At 34.8% G+C, this 17,666-nt stretch overlaps 2 protein-coding genes across 2 annotated transcripts in view; both read left to right on the forward strand.

The window, feature by feature from the left end:
- The window catches only part of LOC132362459 (zinc finger protein 474-like), a 100,463-nt gene extending 98,818 nt beyond the window's left edge, over window positions 1-1,645 (forward strand). Inside the window, exon 5 of the mRNA XM_059916948.1 lies at window positions 1,447-1,645. Within this exon, the coding sequence (XP_059772931.1) occupies window positions 1,447-1,562 (116 nt within the window). The 3' untranslated portion in view covers window positions 1,563-1,645. The remainder of the gene's footprint in view (window positions 1-1,446) is intronic.
- The window catches only part of SNCAIP (synuclein alpha interacting protein), a 217,159-nt gene that overhangs the window by 7,070 nt on the left and 192,423 nt on the right, over window positions 1-17,666 (forward strand). The gene's annotated exons all lie outside the window — the stretch shown is intronic.

The raw sequence follows: 17,666 nt of genomic DNA on the forward strand, positions 1-17,666 counted from the left end.
CTTTAATACATATAGAGTTATTTATATCATTTATTTTTTTCTTAAGTCAGTTTTGACATGTCATATTTTTTGGAAATGTATTTATTCATTTCAATATTCCTATTTTTTAGCATAAAGTTATTCATAGCATGGTCTTATTGTTCTTTAACATCTGTAGTGTTGATAACCCCTTTTTCATTACTAATATTGGTGATTTATATTATCTCTCTTTTTTTCTTGATCAATCTAGCTAGAGTTTTGTCAATTTTGTTGATCTTTTCAAAGAGACAGTTTTTGGGTTTGCTAAGCAGTTTCTCTATTGTCCATTTTCCATCTCATTGATTTCTGTTTTTATCTTTATTATTTCTTTCCTTCTACTTACTTGGGGTTTACTTTGCTCTTCTTTTTCTTGTTTCTTGAAGTGAAACTTAGGTCTTTGCTTTTAGAGCTTTCTTCTTTCTTATATAAAGCAACTTTTCCCTCTCACCACTGTTTTATCAGCATCCCACAAATTTCGCAGTGTTGTATTTTCATTGTCACTCAATTCAAAATATTTTCTAACTATGCCTCTGATTTCATCTTTAACCTGTGACTGTTACTTAATTTCCAGATATATAGGATTTTCCTAAGATATGTTATTGATTTCTAATTTAATTTCTTTGTGGTCAGAGAATCACTTTGTATAATTTTGATCCTTTTAATTTTATAAAAACATGTTATATTGTCCCACTTATGGTGTATCTTTGTCAGCGTTCTATGCGCACTTAGGGAAAAAATGTGTAGTATTCTCTAGTTTTTGAATGTAGTGTTCTATAAATTAGATCAAGATGGTTGAAAGTGTTGTTCAGATCGTCTGTATCTGTACAAGGGTTTCATCTCATTGTTCTATCATTCGGTGAGAAATGGGTGTTAAAATCTCCCATACATCAAGGTTGAACCTGAGATTGTGTAGGTTCACACTGAGTATCTGAGCACGTTCCTCTCCAGCTCTCCCCTCTAGGATTCTCCTCTCACTCTCCAGCCTCTGGACACTCATTTTCCTCTGGCCAGAAATATGGGGTATTTCTTGGAGTTTTAGCCACTTACAGTATTGCTACTGCTGTAGCACTCCAAGACCAGAGCCTGCCACGGGGGCAAAGCCACAAAAGAAAAGAGAACACAATGAGAAACTTAATTTTGTCTACTTTTCAGAGTCTTCACGTTTTTTTTGTATTTTGCCCAGAGTTTTTAGTCATAATCAGTGAGAGAAATGGGACATAGGTGGATGGAGCTCTTGTGGTATGCCAATATCAAAACATCCAAAAAGTTTCAGAAGTTTTATGTAGAAAAACTTTAGCCTTTTCACCAGGAATTCTGAATTTTTGTGTTTTTTTCAATAAGGTCTTCTTTATCCCAAGAATATAAATAAATATATATATTCTATCTTGTTTCTGATTTTTTTTTTTTTTTTTTGGCTGTGCCATGTAGCATGTGGGATCTTAGTTCTCCGACCAGAGATCGAACCTGTGCTCCCTGCAATGGAAGTGTGGAGTCCTAACCACTGGACCCCCAGGGAATTACCTAGTCTGTCTTGTTTCTGTTAGCACTTTCAAAGTTCTTTTGTTTGTTCATTTGTTTTGTTTTAAGCTTACTTATTAAGCCAACTAAAATTCATTTTTTAATGTTTTAGCATGGGATGAAACAGAGATCTAAATTTAATTTAATTTTTTTCACTTTGAATAGATGATCAATTGTTCAAGCACCATTTATTGTATAGTACATCATTTTCCCACAAGAATTTGTTTCTGGATTGTCCATTCTATTCTGTTGATCATTTTGATTATTAATTTTCCAATACCTAGCATTATTACTTTAATCCTTTTTTGGTCATAATGTATATTATTCTTGTTTTATACTTAACTTGTAATTCAAGTTGAATTTTCAAAAATTGTCTGAAGTAGGAATCTAATCCTTTTTTAAAGGACAGTCAATTGTCCCAACACCACTTTTTGCATACTCCATCATATACACACACAAATAAATGCATTTCTGAATTCTAGATTCCCTATACTGTTCCATTGACCTATTTATCTATCACTTTTCCAATATTTAGCAATACTGTGTTAAACCCTTTTTGATCATGATGTATATTATTGTTTTAATGAAGTTCTTCACTAAAAGTGCTAATATCTCCTACAACTGTGTATGGTGACAGATGTTAACTAGCCTTATTGTGGTGATCATTTTGTAATATATACAAATATTGAATCATTATATTGTATATCTGAAACTAAATAATGTTGTATGTGAATTATACCTCAACAAAAAAAATGTTAATATTAAATTTAGGGGGTTTGCATCTAGCTTTATAAGAGAAGATCTATTGCATTCTCTTCTTTCAGTATTCTGGTTCTGATTTTGTAGAATCCACCCATAAAATGTTCTGATCCTGGCTTTTGTCTATATTTTAGGTTTTGTCTATGCTGCTGGTCTATTCTGTTTTTAACTTCTTGAAGAAATCTTATTAATGTATATTTTTTCTGGAAGAGCAAATCATTCCAATTTAAAAAATTACTTTGTATAAAAATGTTCTCTTATGTTTTAAAAAATTCTGGAATTTATAGTTTTGATCTCTTTATCATTCTAATGTTTTTTTATTCTTGATCAGGTTACAAAAGGGCTGATTATTGGTATTTTCAAAGAGGCAACTTTTGACTTTAAATATATGTTCTATTGTGCTTTTAATTAATTAATTTCTATTTCTGTCTTTTGACTCCTCTTATAGTTTCTTTGGGTGTGTTTTTTCATTCTCTTTCTAGTTTATGTGGAATATATGGTTCATTTATATTTAATTTTTACTTTATTAAATACTTTTCGGCCTAGGTTTATTATTATTATTATCATTTTGTGTGTGTTTTTAAGTCTCAAAGTGGATAGATTTTCCTGTCTTGGCTTCTCTCCTTTTTCTATCCTTTAGGAGTTTCTTTTGTTTGTTTTGTTTTATTGCATTTTTTGTCTACTTTATACATATTTCTTGTCTACTTTTATTTCTGAAGTTTGTTAAAGTCTCCCAAATTAAGATACTTTTTTGTTGCTGAACTAGTCCCAGAGCATACATCCCAAAATACCTGTGGACTGCACTTTCCATAGCTTCCCATAGCCTCTGGAACCAGCTCAGAGTTCCAGAGGGAGAGAGCTAGGAAGACAATACGCAAAGGTCCTTAATGCAATGCCTGTTGCATCAGCTCTTTGCTTCCCTAGCGAGAGCCAAATCAGCAGTATTCTTGGCAAGGCAGACCCTTTCTCTGGAGGTAACTGTATGTAATTGATGAGCAAAGCAGTCTCTCTGTGTATGACATTATTTATAAGATTTCCTTGATGTGATGAAGGAAATTGGGAATTCCCTGGGGAAAGTCAGTGTATACACTCTGAGCACTCATTCACTTCCATAAGATATAAATATCTGAACTGTTAAACAACCAACTAATTTTGACAAGAGTACCTCCATTTCGGGTATTTGTAATGAGGTGGATGGAGTTAGAGTCTGTCATACAGAGTGAAGTAAGTCAGAAAGAGAAAAACAAATACAGTATGCTAACACATATATACGGAATCTAAGGAAAAAAAAAAAAAAAGGCCATGAAGAACCTAGTGGCAAGACGGGAATAAAGACACAGACCTACTAGAGAATGGACTTGAGGATATGGGGAGGGGGTGGGGTGAGATGTGACAGGGTAAGAGAGTGTCATGGACATATATACACTACCAAATGTAAAATAGATAGCTAGTGGGAAGCAGCCGCATAGCCCAGGGAGATCAGCTCGGTGCTTTGTGACCACCTAGAGGGGTGGGATGGGGAGGGTGGGAGGGAGGGAGATGCAAGAGGGAAGAGAAATGGGAACATATTGTATATGTATAACTGATTCACTTTGTTATAAAGCAGAAGCTAACACACTATTGTAAGGCAATTATACTTCAATAAAGATGTTTAAAAAAAATAAAAATAAAAATTAAAAAAAAAAAAAAAAAAAAAAGAGTACCTCCATTTCAGAGGAGGAAAGTCTGACTTGTAAAGAGACTGAAAATGTCATGGCTTCAGAGAAATATTTCCAAAGTAAATTAAAATTAAAGTTTATTATATTTCATAGAGTATTCTCTTATACACTATATAACTTTATACTAGCAATCATCCTGTGACAAAAATTTAAAAAACATGACTATCATCACCATACTGATAATACCATTGAATACAAAGGATCCGAAGTGACTCATCCAAAGTTATACAACTAGCACGTGGTAACATCAGTATTGGAATACACATCTTAGGACAACACACATCTATTTACTTCCACTTTATCATAGCAATCTCCTACAACCTAAAGACTCAATTTCCATGGGAAAGTTCTTGGATTCCAATTCACGTAGATGATGAAATTTTGGAAATGAGGAATTCCTCACCTGTAGTTGTTGAATAGATATCGGTTGATTTTAACAGAAATGTGCCAGATGTCTTCCAGTTTCCCTTCACCCTTTCTGCCACACTCTGCATACCAGGGGACTGACTTAAGCCTTAGCATCACGGGTTCACTTGACCTCTGAGATCTGGTAGGGTTGACCAGTGGGAGAGCCAGCAGGAGACCTGAGGGAAGAGGAGAATGAGGTTTGGGCATTTATATCCATTTTCTCCCTGCAGGTTGATTTGGGCTGGCCATGTAACTTAAGATCTTAGCTCTTGCAAAGGGTCTTCTTCACCCCCTTCTTTTCTCCCCTATTCCAGTAGCAATGTCCTCCCCTTGCCTTCTCAGGCCTAGGGTGAGTGTGGTTCCTTGGTGTTCCTTACCTCAAGTACCACACCATCCCTTCTGGTTTCTCTATACCCTACTCACACCTTTGTAAAGGTGTCTTTTTTAAATGATCCACAAATTATCTGATTTAAATGTGCCAGCTGTTTCTTGCAAGGACCCTGACTGATATAGGAAACAAATTACTCTTAAAGTTTATAGTTTAAGTACAAAAAGATGGGGTAAAGAGATAAGTTTTCTAGCCAAGCCCAAAATTATTCATATACTAACATCTGATTACTACAGTTTTGGAAAGGAGTTGACTCTTTTAATACATGCTTCATTGGGGATTACACATTTTCTGGACCAAACTCATAATCAGATCCAAAGGATTTCTAATACTTTATATATAGTTAATTAAATTTAACAGTAACAGGAAAAAAAGATAAAAGGAAACAACCCTTTCAGTTTCCAAAGCAGAGAGAAAAAACAGGGCACTGCTCCTAAATCACTCTGTTGCCATGCAAACTTCTTAGCCATACCACACTAAGACATCTCTTAGAAGAGTTAGAGTCTCCTGATTCTGATTCTTTGGCTATTTAAAGCAGGCATGGGGCACTGCAAGGGCTCACTTTCCAAAATTCAATGTAAGAAGAGAGCGGGAATGTTGATTACATGTGAACAGAGGGATTGAAACAATTTCCAGCAGGCGTCTATGTACACATGAGGATTCATATACACACACACACACACACACACACACACACACACACAGCCAGAAAGGCAAACCTGCAGAGAAAAAGGTATGATTGTCAGAATTCATTCTGGTGCTTGGGAACTAGACGGGACCAAAGGCTATTACTTTCCTTCTGAGCCAAAGCAGGGTGACATGCTGACATGTTCAGTATTTTCTGCCAGTTGGCCACAATTTGGGTGGGTGGGAAAATATAATTCATTCCTATTCTCCTCCCTTATCCCCTGCCATGGGTTAATTTTTAATATAATGCCATAAGGAATATTATAATTCAAAAAACAAGAAAGGAATCCAGCTACATATTTGCTTAATCAACATAGAATAGGTTTCCACTGTCAAAGTCAAATGAAGAGTGGAGCGTTATCCTCCAGTGGATTTGTTTTTGTTGTTTGTACAAGAATAAGGCTGAATACATTTCCATTTTTTGCATTTTAATGAGAAGGGGAACTGAAAACTAAAAATTTTGGCTGCAGCCACTGAGGGGTATGAGGTGGCACAAAATAATAGTGGGTTGTTCATACTAACAATTTTCAGTTTTGAAACAGTCCCTCTTGTCAGTCAAGGTAATGAGATAAAGTGGCCTACTAGATATTTAAGTTATAAAATTTGTGTCCTTGAACAATTATTGCAGGTTGCTAGTCTCTTGTCTTTGTTTTTAGCAATGTAATAGTATTTCTTCAGACACCAACTTAGGGGTACAGTTATGGCACAAATTAATAATAAAACAATTTGTGCATCAGTCCTTCTAGGTTTGGAACAAGGGAGATGAGAGTAAGCACTTAGAAACGAAAATGATTGTCAAAATTAACTTTTGTTTCCTAATTTCTCAAAGTGAGGATAAATAACTATACCTGAAGTGAAAGTTGATATATTGAGAACTGTAGGATTAAGCGTATCATTTAAAACTGTAACTGCAATTGTTTTTTGAATTTAAAATAGTCTGTATTTTTTTCAAACATCAAAGAAGAAGATGGCAAAGGAAGAAGATGCAAGACATTAAAAGCAGAAAAGATCATTGGTATGACAAAAAAATCTAATATATTAGCTTGATGATAAAAGTAAACGGCATAATGATCTACTAAATAAATAAAATGATGGGAGAAAATGTTACTATTATCAAGCAGAGGTGAATGCAAGCTGAAAGTCTTATGTTAGTTAATGATGTAGGTTAAAATTTACAGAGAAGTTATAATTATTCCTTATAAGTAAAAATATGAATAAAATATAAAATTACTGAAGATAAATGATATATTTACAAAAACACAATAATAGTGAAAAGCAATGCATCGGTTTCTATACTTTATGGATAAAAAAGACAAAATTTAAATACAGAAGATTTGAATAGCAATATGTGTAATAGTATTTAATAGATACGTAGATGTCAAATATCAAACCCTAGAAACAAAGAAAGGCATCAAGGTCTTCCCTGGTGGCACAGTGGTTGAGAATCTGCCTGCTAATGCAGGGGACACAAGTTCGAGCCCTGGTCTGGGAAGATCCCACATGCCACAGAGCAACTAGGCCCGTGAGCCACAACTACTGAGCCTGCGCGTCTGGAGCCTGTGCTCCGCAACAAGAGAGGCCACAACAGTGAGAGGCCCGCACACCGCGATGAAGACTGGACCCCGCTTGCTGCAACTAGAGAAAGCCCTCGCACAGAAACGAAGACCCAACACAGCCAAAAATAAATAAATAATTAATTAATTAATTTTAAAAAAATGTAATGCATCATTTTTTCAAGGACCCATAGATATTCACCGTTTGAAACAAAAAAATAAACCCCAAAGTAGAAATACTATAAGCAACATTCTCTGACAAAAAATGCATTCAGTGCTAGAAACAAATAAGAAAATCAGAAACAAAACAAAAATGTTTTTTGTAAAATAGTTCTCAGGTTAAGTAAACAATAACATCACAGTTACAGAATATCTGAAAAATAACAGTGAGGGAAAAATTTTTAAACCATATACATTTATATTACTCAAAAAAGAAAAAGAATGGAAATAAGTGAATAAGGTGCCAGTTTAGCTAGAAAAATGAATCTAAAATAAACTTTAGAAAAACATAAGGAAGAAATTTTTTTAAATGAGAAGCAAAAATCCATAATGAGAAAAGTGATAGAAATTATAAATTAATTCAAGACTTGGTTCTGGAGGGAGGGGGTATCAAATACAATTAAATAAGTAAATAATCTACCAATACCAAATATGAGCGAGACCAAAAGAGAGAGAAAAAACATGAATTCATAAAATATGCAAAGAAAAGGAGAAATGACTACAAATAATGAGAAAATCATCGTAAGAAAATATTTTGCACAATTTTATACTAATAACTTTTTAAACTGCATTTTTTTTCTCAAGAAGAAATAGACTACAAATTGTGCAAGAAATTGTGAATGTTGTTAAAGTTTTCCAAAATGCTTCTGACACAGAAGGTATCTTTGGAAATTATTTTCATTCTTCCAAGAGCCAGATTACTCCAACGTGATTTGAATTTGTTCCAGAGCAACACAAAATAAGGAATTCTCTTCATATTCTTTTATGACACTAGCATATGTGTGACAGTAACATTGAACAGATTCTCTTCTGTATCTCTCTCTCTTCCCTCTGTCTCTTCCCCTCTCTCTTTCCTCACAGAAACTGTGAATGATATATTAACAGAGAGAATTTAGCAGTACATCCAAAGAGTAATACAATATAACTGACTGAGATTAACTCCAAGAATGTATCCAATTCAGTATTGGCAAATACACTGATTCCTTTCAATCAGTCAAATCACAATAGATGCTAAAAATATTTGATTAAATTCAGGACTTTTCCTGACTTTAAAATATTGTTTTAAGTCTCACAAAAACTATAAATAAGAAGATACTCTTTACATAATAATAATCCAAATTTGACAAAAAAGATAAGTAAAGTATTGAAAATAGTAATAAAAACATAAAATAAAAAATATATTTGAATAAACTGATCAAGAAATATTTTGCAGGTATATAAAAGAAAAATAAAATATTCTAAAGGACACTAAATATAATTTAATAAATGAAAATAGGCGCCATGTTTTTGGTTACCAATACTTAATATTTTACTATTATTTTATTCACTTTCCTCAAAATAATAATATTCATGTATTTTTATTCAATATTGAAGTACTATTTCTTTTTTGCTTTTTTAAAAATATCTTTATTGTGTTAGTTTCTGCTGTACAACAAAGGGAATCAGCTATATGTATACATATATCCCCATATCCCCTTCCTCTTGCGATTCCCTCCCACCCTCCCTATCCCACCTCTCTAGGTGGTCACAAAGCACCGAGCTGATCTCCCTGTGCTATGCGGCTGCTTCCCACTAGCTATCTATTTTACATTTAGTAGTGTATATATGTCCATGCCACTCTCACTTCGTCCCAGCTTACCCTTCCCCCTCCCCCTGTCCTCAAGTCCATTATCTACGTCTGCGTATTTATTCCTATCCTGCCCCTAGGATCTTCAGAACCTTTTTTTTTTTTTTTTAGATTCCATATATATGTGTTAGCATATGGTATTTGTTTTTCTCTTTCTGACTTGTGAAGTACTATTTCTTTAGAAGCTTTTGAACTATTCTAAAATTAATTTTTAAAATAGATAAATGAAAAAGCTAAGACAATTTGGAAGGATCAAAAAAAGAATTGTAAGAATACTTATCCTACTAGATCTTAAAATTTATGAATTACAATATCTAACACAAAACTGCTACAGGAGGCAGAAACAGTCTGAAATGAAACATAATAAAGCAGCCAGAAATAGACCCAAGGATATGTGGTAATTAAGTATATGATAAAGATGGCATTTCATATTGGTGAGATGATGAATAGAATTTCTGGTATATAACATTGGGATTACTGGCTAGACATTTGGGGAAAAGAAAGCTGAATCCCTTATGGTAAAATAACTTCTAGATGGATCCAAGATTTAAATGTGTATAAAAAAAGATAAAGAATGGAAAGAAACCAGAAACTACTAGAAGAAAATATGGGTGAGTAATTTTATAGTCTTAGAATGCAACAATCTTTCTAAGCAATATAAGTAATAAAAGATCCATAATTAAATTTTGATAAATTTGGTTACATAATAATGTAAAATTTCTCCACCATAAAATGTCTTTAAGTTAAATCAAAAACAAAATACAACCTGGGAAATATATGAGAAAGAGTTAATACACTTAATATATAAAGAGCTCTAGCATATCAATGAGGCAGTCAAACACTGTAACAGAAATATGGGTAAAAAAGTAATAGGTGGTTCACAAAAGGAGAAATGCAAGGGCTGACAAACATGTGGAAAATAGTCACTCTCACTAGTAGAGAAATGGAAAAGAAATTACATATATTATTTTTTGCTCATGAAATTAACAGATGTTTATGTGACTATAGGGAACACTGAGTTGTCCAGGTCTTATTGGTGTAAATGTAATTCTACAGATTTCTCTAAAGCAGTGTAGGAGTGAGTATATTAAATTAGATACCTTTGGCCTAACAACTCTACTTCTAGAAATTTATCCCAAGGAGATCATTGTGTAGGTTAAATTAGTATATATGAGGTTTTTCTTTAATATGTATAAACAATCTGTAAATGTCTCTCAGTATGAAACTGATTCAATAAATTATAGTACAAATTATAGAACATCATATATCCAATAAAATAACAATATAGATCTGAATTTAATTATTCAGAAAGATGTTAATGACATTTTTTTTTGGTTGAGAATAGCAGGTTAAAAATAATAGGTAAAGAATAAACTGAAAATGAAATTATAAATAATAAGATCCATCTATGCAGATGTATGCATAGAAGTATACAAACATGTATTAGTTATATTTCCCTTGAATACAAGTGACAGAATCTCAGTCAAATTTAATTTAAGCAATCCAATCTATTTTTGGCTCAGATAGATGAAAAGTATAGAGTCCTGGTTTGCTTCTAGGCACATCTTTATCAGGGCTTCAGACAGGGTCATCAGGAAGAGCCAGTTTTTCCCTCTGTTTCCAAGTTTCTGCCCTTCCTCCTCTGTGGTGGTTTTATCTTCAGAACAATATCTCCCCTCATGATGACAAGGAGGCTGCCACAGTTTTTGCCTCTCCTCCTCTCCATATCAGCACTGGCATGAAAGAAAGTCTTCTAATTACTCAGTTGAAAGCTCTAGGTTCATTGGGTCTGGCTGTTTAACTTAGGATGTGTGCTTATACCCAAACCAACACTGTGATCTAGAGAACGTGAGATTCTGATTGGCTTAGGCCTGTGTGCTCTGTCACACGTTCCACCATATCTCCACCATATCCATAGGTGATATAGGATAATACCTATAGCATGGGGCCTAAGAGTCAGATGGGGCAGGGGGAGAGAGGAGGAATCTCAGTTAAAGAAAACTGGTGGGATAATTATCCGGAGATGGGTAAGTGGATGCTGGGCCACTGAAAGAACAAAAGAAGTTTCTCCCTTCATGATGATGTTTCTGAACACTACTATTTTTTGTATTATTTGAGAATTTACAATTTTTAGTTAGCAAAACTATGAGAAACTATTAGCATGCATTCTTTTTATATTTAGGTAAACAATAAATCTATTTTCAATATAAATAAAATACACAGATATTTGTTTTTCTTGTTCATGCTATTTTTGCTTTTTTGTATTTCTGCCTTGTCTTTCACTTATTTTTCTTTCCTATAAATCTATCAGTATTACTTCTTTCTATTATCTTTCATAGCTGTTATTCAGTCTTCCAAAGTCACAGGTAAAACAATCCATGCAAAAAGGGAAGATATTTATCCTAGGAAGTATCTCAGAGAAAAAAGTGGAAAAGTAAAGAAATAGGTGGTAGTTCCTGAATGTTTGAAGAGGGTATTAGGGAACTCATTTTGAAGTTGTATTTGCAGAGCAAACATGATTTTTACTTTGCTTGGAAGTTTATATGTGGTGCTGGAGGAAAGGGTGGCTTTCTATAAGCCTACTTGATATGCCTTTGGTGAATGGTTAATTCAGATCAGTGCTTCAAAAACTTTGTGTACATGTGAGTCACCTAGGGATCCGTTAAAATGGAGATTCCAATCCAGTATGACCATGCTGGGGCCCACAGTTCTTCATTTCTCACAAGCTCCCAGGTGATGTTAATGCTACAAGCCTATGGGCCATTCTTCGAAAAGGAAAGATTTGGATAATATTTTCTACCTATTAAGTAAAAACTTAAGCCAGCTATATTCTGCATGCTTTTTCTTAAGATTAGAAATATGTTAAAATATACTTTTATCTATTCCAGGTTTATTTGTACATGTTACTATATTTCTATTTAAGGCTACATTTTTAAAAATCAACAGAATTTGATTTTATTGTTTTGGCCAAAAAGTTCGTTCGGGTTTTCCCAAAGGATTTTACAGAAAAATCCAAACGAATTTTTGGACAACCCAATATGTTACCTCATGTTAAAAGATGGTAAATACTTTCATTCTTGCTCCCACTTTCTAATACAAAATCCCGTATCTGTTTTTACATTAACTCCATAAGAAAAAAATATTTTCTTGCCATCTTAAATGCTATTTTTCTTGTTCTGAAACCAAAGATAACTCAATTCAACTTTGCATTACATTGTGATTATGGATTACTGTTTGAGCATTCTACAATGTGTTCTGTCAAGGGCAAACTCAAGAGCTGTGGGTTTCTACTTTACTGCTGCCAACTAGCATGATTTATAAGGCAGAAGGAGCAAGGTGCAAAGAACTTCTCCTGGAGAAAAATCGTCTAAAAGTTAGGTTCCCGCTTGTGCAGAATGCTGGTTGCTTCTCCTCACTGCGGATCCATGTGAACTTGGGCAGCAGACAGAGCCCAGCCCTAGTTTCAACACCAATAAGGACTGAAGGCCCAAGCGGTTTAACCTGTCAGAGGCCAAATTTTGTGGGTGTGTATGAATTCACTTTGGGTTACCAACATTTTTAATGATTTTTAACGATGTACATGTTTTTAAACTTCACATACCCTCTCCAACTCCAGGCCCTTTGCCAGTTCCTCTTGGCTCTGCTAAGATGCATGGAATCTGGGAATCAAGATCAAGGGAGGAAGTCTGCTTTACTCAAGAGGGATGTGTGTGCGTGTAAAACAGAAACACCCCTCTCCATGCCTCCACTGGTTTGTGTGCCTTTCTTTAGCTTGCCCCAGGAGCCATACTTGCTTTGGGGACTCTAATAAGCAATTCCAAATGGTAACTCTGCTGTAATTTTTACTTCTATGTAAGCATCTCACTTGTCTTTGAGTTCCTGGCCCTGTTTTTGAATATGGCTTCCCTGATGGGTGAGCCATGATTCTATCTCCCTTAGCCCCTTGTTGCTATCTTGACTGTAGACACAGGTTACCTTACCTTTTGGGAGCTTATTTGGACTTTCAGACTGTACTCAGGGCTACAACTACCTATGATCTTCTCTGACTCCTATTGAGGCCCACTGGCTAGGAGTTTTTCTCATTCGTACTTCTCTGGCTATGATTTTGTGAAAGTTACCGGCACTTGCTAAGTAGAGAGTGGTAATAGTAACAGCATTTATAATAACAATAAAGCTTGTTGATGAAGAAAAATATCACCACAACCTACATTTACTTTTTTCCAGAGACAGAGACCTTTAGTAACCAAAGATGTCTCCCTTTTCAAGGCATCTACATAGTAAACAACTTCTTTTTACTGTAAAATCATGACACTTGTTGGATAATGGATGTTGGGTTGACCATTGGTGCAAGTTTGCCCTTTAGCCTTGCCAGTCTGGTGGTAGGAACAGGGACCCCATGGTGCACTCCTGTGGCTTGGCCATTCCCCTCACAGTTGCTTCTCTGAGTCTCAGGGGGCTTTACAAGAGATGTGGAGTTAATGCCTCTAGCACTGTATATAGACAGAAAAAAGTCTTACATATGCATGTGACTAGTTTTTAAATGTATAAGAAGAAAATGATGTTTTCAGTTTATTAGTCTTTGGGTACAAAACTTAAGCTATGGAAGAAAACAAAAAGGGTTCAAATATGTTTTGAATAATCATTTATTCTAGAGCATCTGGCAAACATAAACTTGGAAATATGGAAGAACCTCCATGTTAACAATGGCCACTTTCCAAAGAACAATAAGGGACATATACTGAAAACAACAACAACAAAAAAGCCCAACCACAGTCATCTGCCACAGAAGTAATGATTGTAGGAATGGTAAAGGATGGTGATACTAAGCAGAGGTTATGCCTTTAAGTCCTGCTAGTGAAATCCAATATAATGAAATGAGGGTTTAATCATAAAAACAAAGATGACTTTCACTTCTATTTTTAATTTTATGGATGAAAAGTAAGCCTCAGAAATATGAAAGAACCAAATAAAGGCCTCAAATAAGAATAACTTAAACTCCTTTTGTGGGGGGTTGGGGAGTTTGAGAGCAGAGGATCATTTGGCAGGCAATAGATAAATATAAGCAAACTGCAAGTCCTTGACTTTGCCTTAAGTGGCAAAATGCATGATGAAGACAAGACCGAAAGAGTCTGAGTTGATAAACATGGAGGCAATTATTATTCTTATTTATTGGCTTATAAAGCACATCTTACTTAATACAAGGTGCTGGGCTGGAAATCAGAAAGGCCGTAGAAACCCCAAAGTAGAGCCATTCTGAGAGTTGAAGTCCTGCAGAGAATATTTTTATTTACTTCAGAAGGTAAGATGTCATATGTGGAACTATGTGTACGAAGGAGTTTCACTGAATAAGGATTATAATTGCAAAATGAATGCTGTACCATGTGCCAGGATGGCAATAGTATGTTGAACCTAAATAAAGAATGTAGGCTAAAGCATTAGAACAGATTAAGATATTTTAAATCAAATTTATTATTATTATTTTATTTTAAAACTTTTTTTCTGAATGAGGAATGGTGGGAGTGAGGTGGTGAGGAGATGCAGGAAAAGAGTTACAGAAAGAGAGGTGCCACAATGGCTAAGTAAAAATTGGTTAAGTTAATTCAGAGCTACTCAGTGGGAGGTCTATATCATATTTTTTATATTTTGTAATAAGCCCAAAATTGTATGGGTCTTTTTTTCCTAAACTGGCAACTTTATGTGGCTATGTTCGTCTATACCCAGTCTGAGTGGGCATACACACAAACCAAAACATTTAAAAAAATGTTGCCTGTCTCCAGGATGTTTTAAAACTAATTTATTTGACTTTACATCATTATTAAGGAAGATTATTTAAACAGAGACACAGTCTACTTTTTGAATATCCTACCCTGGGACTAAAATTAGCAACTAGACCCTGAATTTAAACCATTCCAAGTTGTGGAATGAATCACATTAAACTTTCTACCAGTTTTCCTGTTCAGTTTAATCTGATAGCCCCAAGAGATGGGTTCTGAAGGAGTGCCTGAGCTATTGGGGAAGGAAGTGGTTAAGAAGAAAGAAGTACATTTCTGGTCAGGGTGTCTGAGCATGCAGTGACATTACTCAGGGCTGGAGTAGATGGTGCCTAAATATCAAGTGTCATTTAGAGGTGTCAAAAGGCTTACCAGCTCTAAAATACCTGATGGTCCCACCATAAATTCACTCAACAAGGATACATTTGTTAATTAAACATTTTGGGGAGACAGGGCATCTATCATGGGCAGAGTCTTGTGTTTGGCATTTATGTATGATTCAAGGGAGGAATAAGACATGTCTTTGATTTCAAGAAGAGACCCAGTTCATATTACCCAGGCCCTGTCAACAGTGCAAATGAAGCCCACATACCATATGTCTAAATATTTTAAAGCCATAAATTAAAATGTGAAACAAGTTTATTGAGATATCTTTGACACATAAAAATCGTGTATGTTTAAAGGCTAAAATGTGATGTTTTGATATATGTATACATAGTAAAAAGATCACCATAATCAAGCTAAATAACATATCCTTCACTTTTACATAATTACCAGTGTGGGTTTGTGTGTGTGTTCCTGTGTTGAGAAGTTTTAAGATCCATCCTCTTAGCAAATTTCAGTAATACAATACAGTATTGTTCATTCTTGTTACCATGCTCTATATTATAGCTCCAGCACCCATTCATCTTGCAAAACTGAAACTTTGTACCCTTGACCAACATCTCCTCATTTTCCACTCTCTATCCTAACCTTTGGCAACCACCATTCTACTCTCTGCTTCTATGAGTTTGACTAGTTTAGATTCCAAGTATGAGGGAGATATATAGGACTTGTCTTTCTGTGTGTGGTTTATTTCACTTAGCATAAAGTTCTCCAGGTGTCTTCTTTTTTAAGATTGAATAATATTTCATGGGAGGGAGGGAGAGAGAGAGAGAGAGAGAGAGAGACACCACATTTTCTTTATCCATTCATTTGTTGAAAGACATTTAGTTTGTTTCTATATCTTGACTACTGTGAATAATGCTACAATAAACATGGGAGTGGAGATATCTCTTTAAGATCCAGATTTCAATTCCTTTGGATAGATATCCAGAAATAAGCTTCCTGGATCATACGTTAGTTCTATTTTTAGTTTTTTGAGGAACCTCCATACTGTTTTCAATGATGTCTGCACTAGTTTACATTCCCACCTACTGTACAAGGATTCCTTTTCTCCATATCCCTAACAACACTTATCTTTTGTCTTTTTGATGACAGCCATTCTAACAGGTGTGAGGTGATATCTCATTGCGGTTTTGATTTGAATTTCCATGAGATTAGTGATGTTGAGAACTTTTAAAATACTTATTGACCATTTGTATGTCTTCTTTTGAGAAATGTCTATTCAGGTCCTTTGCCCATTTTTAATTTTATTTATTTATTTATTTATTTAACATCTTTATTAGAGTGTAATTGCTTTATGATGTTGTGTTAGTTTCTGCTTTATAACAAAGTGAATCAGCTATAAATATACATATATCCCCATATCTCCTCCCTCTTGTGTCTCCCTCCCACCCTCCCTATCCCACCCATCTAGGTGGTCACAAAGTACTGCTCTGATCTCCCTGTGCTATGCGGCTGATTCCCACTAGCAATCTATTTTACATTTGGTAGTGTATATATGTCCATGCCACTCTCTCACTTCGTCCCAGCTTACCCTTCCCACTCCCCGTGTCCCCAGGTCCATTCTCTACATCTGCGTCTTTATTCCTGTCCTGCACCTAGGTTCTTCAGAACCATTTTTTTTGATTCCATATATATGTGTCAGCATACGGTATTTGTTTTTCTCTTTCTGACTTACTTCACTCTGTATGACAGACTCTAGGTCTATCCACCTCACTACAGATAACTCAATTTTGTTTCTTTTTATGGCTGAGTAATATTCCATTGTATATATGTGCCACATCTTCTTTATCCATTCATCTGTCGATGGACACTTAGGTTGCTTCCATGTCCTGGCTATTGGAAATAGAGCTGCAATGAACATTGTGGTACGTGACTCTTTTTGAATTATGGTTTTCTCAGGGTATATGCCCAGTAGTGGGATTCCTGGGTCGTAGGGTAGTTCTATTTTTCGTTTTTTTTTTTTTTTTTTAAATTAAAAAAAAATTTTTTTAATATTAAAATAACAAAATAAAAATTAAAAAAATTATTAAAATAAAATAAGAGGAAAAGAGGTATCAAACCAATAAGCAAATCCACCAATGACAGCAAGCACTAAAAGCTAAACTGAATAAACATAAAAATCAGAAACAATTCAGTAGCAGACAGCAAACCCCAAGTCTACAGTTGCTCCCAAAGTTATTTTTCGTTTTTTAAGGAACCTCCATACTGTTCTCCATAGTGGCTGTATCAATTTATATTCCCACCAACCGTGCAAGATGGCTCCCTTTTCTCCACACCCTCTCCAGCATTTATTGTTTGTAGATTTTTTGATGATGGCCATTCTGAATGGTGTGAGGTGATATCTCATTGCAGTTTTGATTTGCATTTCTCTAACGATTAGCGATGTTGAGCATCCTTTCATGTGTTTGTTGGCAATCTGTATATCTTCTTTGGAGAAATGTCTATTTAGGTCTTCTGCCCATTTGTGGATTATGTTGTTCGTTTTTTTGATATTAAGCTGCATGAGCTGCTTGTAAATTATGGAGATTAATCCTTTGTCAGTTGCTTCATTTGCAAATATTTTCTCCCATTCTGAGGGTTGTCTTTTCATCTTGTTTATGGTTTCCTTTGCTG

The sequence above is a fragment of the Balaenoptera ricei genome, chromosome 3 (assembly GCF_028023285.1).
Source record: "Balaenoptera ricei isolate mBalRic1 chromosome 3, mBalRic1.hap2, whole genome shotgun sequence".
Taxonomy (NCBI): domain Eukaryota; kingdom Metazoa; phylum Chordata; class Mammalia; order Artiodactyla; family Balaenopteridae; genus Balaenoptera; species Balaenoptera ricei.